Source organism: Aedes albopictus, chromosome 2 (assembly GCF_035046485.1).
Source record: "Aedes albopictus strain Foshan chromosome 2, AalbF5, whole genome shotgun sequence".
NCBI classification, from domain to species: Eukaryota; Metazoa; Arthropoda; class Insecta; order Diptera; family Culicidae; genus Aedes; species Aedes albopictus.
Window position 1 is genome coordinate 2172588 of NC_085137.1, and position 7360 is coordinate 2179947.

Below are 7360 nucleotides of genomic sequence, written 5' to 3' on the forward strand. Positions count from 1 at the left end.
ACGGTGGCAAAGCAAATGCCTCCTCTCGTTTACTCATGCATCCCTCTTTTTAGGTAAACAATTCTTGTATTTTAATAAGAAAATAGTTTCAAAATTATTTACCTATGCTTTTTATTTTATGGATTGGACTAGGTAAAACATTTCAACGAAATTCCCAATGGAAAGCCCAAAAATACAATATTACCTGGTGTTCTGATATAAGCGACGCCTGTGGCAAACCATTTTTCATGTTATGTTCAGTACGCCGTCTGAAGACAGCACCACAGTCGTGTATCAGAGCTCGTCGAAGCTGCATCGTCTCTCTCGAAAAATATAAAAAGACATAAGTGTATAGCTAAACTATTTGTTCAAAACCTCTTAAAACTAGTTCAAATTTTGGATTCAATTAACCGTGCTTAAGTGTTGTCAGAATGAGTGCAGAAAACAAAAAAAGCGAAGTCGAGGTGGAAAATGTTGCCGCTGCCGACGAGAAAGCAGAAGCCAAGGAATTAAAAGGAGTGAAGCGGCCCGCCGATGTAAGTATCAACAGTTATATTTCTGTGAATTTAAATTGTCTATCAGTACAGTGAAGCTTATAATACTTTCTTAAAAAAGATAATTATTTGGTTGCGAATACACACATCTTTTTCCTATTCCCCAAATCACCACCGGCCGGTGGAAGCCTTTCATGGTTCGTTTCCCTCCGATTTGAAATGCTTTAATAGAGCACCGCCATTTCCAATAGGAAACCACGCGGCGTGTATGGAATTTCCTTGCCTACATCACTAGAAGCGACTCATTTCAGTATTTTCAAAAAAGTAATTCTTAAATCCTTGATCCGCCGTATTTCGGCAAAGTATGGAGTGCATTGACCAGTGAAGAATATGGCGGACAAACACGTTTTTCTAAATCGTTCTATCAAAATAGCAGTTAATGACAATTATCATTCAGCATTTTTTTATTATATTAAATGTTGATTCTGAGTTAATATTCGAAATCATTTCGTAAATGACAAACTTCCGCCAAATAATGTATTTTTCGAATAAATTACATGTTTTTGGCTTGGCGTCGCTTTTCATTATTATATTTTCATTCGAAGAGAACGGAATATGGACTTGACCAGATATTGGTACACTGAAAGTGTCGATGTAATAGCGCGCGAATATACCAATACACCCAAGGATACAGCACACGTGAGAAGAGCGGGAAGCTAAAATTGACGCACAGTTTGAAACTTCATCGATCTTGAGTTGTTTATACAGATTAAAAGAAACTGTGCAAAATGCCGGCTTCTAATGAATGTATGTGTGTGTACATCAACGAGTGTTTAACGGAAAACTTGTCCTTCGTTTGTGTGAAATGAATGCTCTACATTTCACAACTACTGAAAGCAATATTTAGTATTAGATTAAAGCAAAAAGATTAATTTAAAAATAATTCACCGTCTATATGTATTTTTATAATCGAATGAATAAAACAGTAATTTTGACATTGTCATCTTTCTATTACAGGAAAAAACCACAGAATCTAAAAAAGTGAAGAAAGACGAAAATGGCGCGGGAGAGGAAGAAGAAGATGTTGAAGATGAAGGCGAGGAAGTGGAAGGAGAGGATGAAGAATATGACCTTCCCTATGGAGAAGAAGAAGATATAGAAGCTGAAGGTTAGTTACTTGTTTTCTATTATTTACTGACAAATTTATGAAAAAAGAACTATTTGATCAAAAATTTCTATTTTCTTTTCTTTACAGATGAAGAAGAGGAAGAGGGCGATGAAGTTGACGGAGAAGAAGAGGATGAGGATGCGTAATGATGAGATACAGTGTAAGAGTGAGACTAAGTAAATAGGAATAGGTGATTTATTATTTCAATTTGCACTAAATATGCAAATAATAAGTATATGCAACCATAAACATTGTAAAATTTGTTTGTGTATATATTTTAAACCCAACAAAGGAAATCCTACCATAGACATCATACGCGTGAAGGTATAAGTTCGCTGGTTGAAATTAAATTTCTGTTTAACGGTCTTTAATCCCATCGATATAGTCAACAGAAGCTTCATGTTTTACGTGACTACGATAGGAATCGTGCGGAGCATTTGGACCTAGTATACAGTACATTATCGTGGGTTAGAATATGCAAACTTCCATTTTAAATCTACCAACGTGATTATGAGTATTGTTGCAATTATTCAAACACAATGAATTGCGAGTGTACCGTGTACATTGTAATGCATACCTAAACATGTTGATAATTTCGACACGATTTATTAGGATTTAATGCTTATGAAACAATCAGTTCGAATATCAAACAGAAAGCTAGGAATCTGTACAACTTTTGTGCTTAATTTATTTTGCGGAAATCTGAGCAGCATTTGTATTTATTGTAGCCCTTTATGTTTAATTGCGTTCATAAATATGTTTTATTATAGTATAAAAAGGCCAACTCAAAATAATCAAATGACAAGATGAACACAACATAATAATGATTGGGTTTTGCCGCCGTCTATAGTACATAATTTCGCAGCAATACATCAGTTGAGCGGTACCAAGCCTGTAGACATGGGTTGAAAAATTGCATCGAGATCACATAACTGGAGCGTTAGCATAATTTGACCATCTGCACGTATTTCGTCAGCTCACTCTTCAAAATTACAAGTTTAATATTAAGTATGTATGTCCGTGCAAAAGATTTGTTGGAAACAATGCAAAGATGAAAGTAACAATAAACAAAAACAAAACAGACTAAATAATTGGTTTGAATCTTAATGAGAATCATTATACAACAATCACAAAGCATTCTGCATTGATTAATAAACAAAACATGTTTTTTAAAGGATGTCTTATGTAGATTTGAGAAACACAATAATAAAAGTGCTAAGTATGTCTTAACATGTACATAGTGTACATATATGTATGAAGGGTCTTACTCGTAGGGGCTATCTCGATCCAGTCGTGTATATCAAAAGAGTAATATCACAGACATAACACAGACATATCTGTGGTTGTATCTTCACACTTACTGTTAAAGGGCAAGTGATACATTTGCGTGTGCCTGACAGTAGTTTGACAGATTTCCCATGACACTGACAAAATTTTCATCGTCTATGGTTTTATCTATCATTTTAAATCTCCGCAGTTGTTACTTTCACAACCACAGGCGCGCGCATCGTTTTTGTTCGTCTTTTACGTATCACACTAGCGCCTGCTGTTGACGATATTGCGAAGCTCAGTGCTTCGCGCAATATCGTCTCCGGCTGGTGGTAGTGTAACTGAGCGATGAATTTTTAAGTAAGTGTTACGTGTGTTTGTCTGTGGTTATATCTTCACGCTTACTGTTAGGGAGCGTCCGTAAATGACGTAGCATTTTAGGGGGAAGGGGGTTGTCTAGAATTATTTGATGAACTATGCGTAAGACATTGGAAAATATGCTACTAGGGGAGAGAGGGAGTAAAAAACCGGCAAAAAATTCTACGTCATTTATGGACGCTCCCTTAAAGTACCCCGCATAATACAAACGTTTGCGTGTGCGTGAAAGTAGTTTGACAGATTTCCCATGGCAAATTGTCAAATATACGCAAACTTCGACGGAACGGACGCTATGGGTCCCAGGCTTTAACGGGCATTGACATGCGCAAGTGGGCCGATATAGACCCACGCTTCATGATTAATGTTTTTTTTTCAGGCAAGTTACGTATAGAATTGATGAACGTTGTATGGAAGGAGTGCTCTACACATCACGTTGGTTGGATGTAAAAAGGGGTTAAATGGGACATTAGGGAGCGTCCATAAATTACGTCACGCAAAAACGGTCCATTTTCAACCCTCTCCCCATATGTCACGCTTTTTGTATGAGACCTCTGAAATATTTGTATGAGTCGTCACAAGTATGAGTCGTGAGCAATTGAAATGAAAAATATCATGGCTGCCTGCGATTTTGCACGCAAGTTTCGAACGACAGACATGTACTGCATCTAACAACCGAGAGGGTACTTCCAACGGCGTCATGGTTGCGATTTTTTCCGCAGTCAAGTTCGCAGATTGTGAACAATCCTCGGGTACCCACTTTACGTAATTTATGTTTAGTCCCTTACTGTCAGAGCTGTCAGATCAGTGTAACACGCTAAATGTAATTTACACGGAAAAAAAATACACGGTTATGAATATTATTGGGTACCGGACTGGACACACAAAATTTGATCGTTTTCTTTGGTACATCGAGGTCTTGAAATTAGTCTATGGTACTTCCTTCAGTCATCCTCAAACACCAAAATTTATTACACAAAAATACAATAGGGGGATTCACTTAACAGCGTAAACTGATTAAACTGATTAAACGTCGCGATCACCAAGGCAATCTTTGATTATTTCATTCGCAAAATCATGATACATTTCAAATAAGCAGAAAATCATGGCTTACGCAGCAATTTAATCTGTTTAGTGAGTACCCCTAATATTTCAACAATAAACATTATTGAACATTTAGTTGTTTCAGTTTATAATCCTTTTTCCCCCAGAGTCAATAACAATTCCACTTTAGAAAATTTCTCTCCAACTTCAACTCATTTTCCAACCACTACATTTAATACACCAACTTGAAACAGAAAAACTCAAACACATTTTATTGTAACGAAGCCTTAATTGCTTTCACTTTATTGGAAGCCAAAACTTAAATGCGTAATGATCAAATACCTATAAAATTCTCTAGAAGTTAACACATTGTCAACGAAAGTACGCGCTACTTTCTCTGGTTAGCGGTGCTGTTGACAACGGCCACCTTGCTCCTTTAATTTCAGTATGCGTATTCATACGAGACTTCGTTGTCTCAAGCGCCCACATCATCGTATGAATTTCGTTAGCCTAATCCGAGAACATCTTGAAGTTTGACTATCCCAAAAAACGCAATGCTCAAGTGACTTTACCGGGGACACATAGCGTGGCGTCCCCCATCAACATTCAAGGTAACACCTGTTATAAAACTAGCAGCATCGGATGCGAGAAATGCTATAACTGAAGCAACTTCCTTTGACTCGCCAGGACGACCTAATGCATGGGTTTGCTTGCATTTCTCTAGAAATTCTGCGTATGTCTTCTCATCCATTCCTCCTCGCTTGTGTATGTCAGTTACTATAACACCTGCAAAAATCATCATACATAATATGCTTTCCGTTTTTTTAGTATTTTTAATTCATACCTGGATTTACGGCATTTACACGAACTTGTTTAGGAGCTAGCTCTAAAGCCGTACAGCGAGTAAATTGATCAATTGCTGTCTTTGACATACCATAAGCCAAAATTCCGGGAAACGACCTGTTGCCGGCTACACTGCTCACATTTACTATGTTTCCTTTGCTTTTTATCAAATGAGGTACTGCCAACATTGTTAAATGATAAACAGCCCTAACGTTTGTGTTCATAATTTCATCGTACTGTTGCAGACTGGTGTTTTCAATTGACCCATTTGCAAGTATTCCGGCATTATTGACCAGAACATCCAATTTTCCATACTTAGCGATAGTTTCATCAATAACTCGCTGGTTATCTTCCACTTTTGTGACGTCAGCAATCAGAAGCAATGGATTCCCCTTGCATTCGTTCCCAACTCTTTCAAGTTGTTCTGATTTACGACCAGTAAGAACCAATGATGCTCCTAAATTGGCAAAGTACTTCGATGTTGCTTCTCCAATTCCAGAAGATGCTCCAGTAATCAAAACCACTTTGTTTTCAAAATCCATATTTTCAATGACAAAAATGCTGATTTCACCGAGTGATCTTGTTGCTTACTAAGTTATTCAACCGATGACATGAAGAAATAATCAAATCAGTATGAGTATTCAATTTATTTAATTTTTCTTAATGTATGTGTTTCTACATGCCTATCGGAACCAATATACAAACACAAATAGTTCAAGTATGGTATGTGTGACAGGGATGTGTTCACTAATTTCGCTCTGAAATTGCCGGGTGACCATAGGCGTAGCAACGGGGGCAGCTTGAGGGTTAACAATAGAAGATATACGTAAAAAATTTTTCTTTCACTATTTTCAACAAGTCTTTGTTTCCTCATTTATTTATTTTAATTTTATAGTTCTTTTGTCCACTAGGGCAACACGTGAGCACATTTTTTAATAAACACTGGTTGCATTGATCGCTGCGCTGCTGCCTCTTTTCTACTTCCTTGGCGGTAGTACGAAGAGTACGAGATTGGTAACTCTCGCTGAGACCGTGCCACTATTTACACATCTAATATATAAAAATGAGATTGGAGTCTCTTTGAGACAACAAAACTCACTAACGGATGAACCGATCAGCACGACTCTTGTACGGTTCGATTCGTACTCATGGTGGCTGTGTTTATAAGTAGTAAAAGTTAAGAAAATCAATTAAAAAAGGAGGAAAATAAGGAAATTACTGATTCTTTATGATTTGGGAAGAAATTCAACATGATCGAAATAAAACCAATCTAGAGTGTGGTGCTGCAATGACCTCAACAGTTGTCAAACCACCACAACCGGGCAAGACAAAGTTTGCCGGGGCAGCTAGTATGTCATAAAAATGAACGAATTTGTATTAATTGGAAAATCCTTATCGAATATGTAAAGAAAGTGCATTCGGTTGTTCAAATATGTGGATTCTTTGTTAGTTAGACAGTATTTTTTTTTGCGGACCCTTCGATTTTTACCATGTCTTGGTTCACTATAACGATCATAACTAAACAAATTCTTCTATGACCCGCTAATGTCAATACACCGTTGAAAAGAGGAGAAATCCCAAGTAACAATTAAACTTTTGTGGCAATCCTGAAGTAATTTCTAAGATGGAATAATAAAACTTAGCAATAAAGCTCTTTGTTCTGCAAATGTGAGATAAAATAGGCATAAAACATCCATTAGACTAATCTGGCCCACTCTTCAGGAGATCTTCAAAGCTACTTTTGAAGACTGCTTTGAAACTAGTTGTATTTATGTACTTGCACTGATGATTTATTATAAGAACTTCATGAAACTTTAACAAGAATAGCTTGAGGCATGTTGATCTTTTAGCTGTCTTTCTCAAAAGTGTCAACAGTACATAATAATCCCAAGTAACAATTATACTTTTGTGACAATCCTGAAGTAATTTCTAAGATAGAATAATAAAACTTAGCAATAAAGCTCTTTGTTCTGCAAATCCGAAATAAAATAGGCATAAAATATCTATAAGACGAATCTGGCCCACTCTTCAGGAGATCTCCAAGGCTGCTTTTGAAGACTGCTTTGAAACTAGTTGTATTTATGTACTTGCACTGATGATTGATTATAAGAACTTCATAAAACTTTAACCAGAATAGCTTGAGGCATGTTGATGTTGATCAATCTGTTACCTAAGCATTATGCAGATG

The 7360-nt window shown here is 36.7% G+C and overlaps 2 protein-coding genes across 2 annotated transcripts; one reads left to right on the forward strand and one right to left on the reverse strand.

The window, feature by feature from the left end:
* Nucleotides 1–208: 208 nt before the first annotated feature.
* On the forward strand, nt 209–2720 carry LOC109420460 (acidic leucine-rich nuclear phosphoprotein 32 family member B). The gene is made up of 3 exons (XM_029864320.2): nt 209–515; nt 1491–1641; nt 1729–2720. Exons 1-3 carry the CDS (start codon nt 411–413, stop codon nt 1785–1787), a joined length of 315 nt encoding a protein of 104 aa, XP_029720180.1. The 5' UTR covers nt 209–410; the 3' UTR covers nt 1788–2720.
* A 1979-nt stretch (nt 2721–4699) lies between these two features.
* On the reverse strand, nt 4700–5758 carry LOC109420459 (3-oxoacyl-[acyl-carrier-protein] reductase FabG). Its single transcript, XM_019694819.3, has 2 exons — nt 5174–5758; nt 4700–5115 (listed from the first exon to the last, which is right to left on the reverse strand). The coding sequence occupies exons 1-2, from the start codon at nt 5712–5714 to the stop codon at nt 4898–4900; spliced, it is 759 nt and encodes a 252-aa protein (XP_019550364.3). The 5' UTR covers nt 5715–5758; the 3' UTR covers nt 4700–4897.
* Between the last annotated feature and the right edge of the window lie 1602 nt (nt 5759–7360).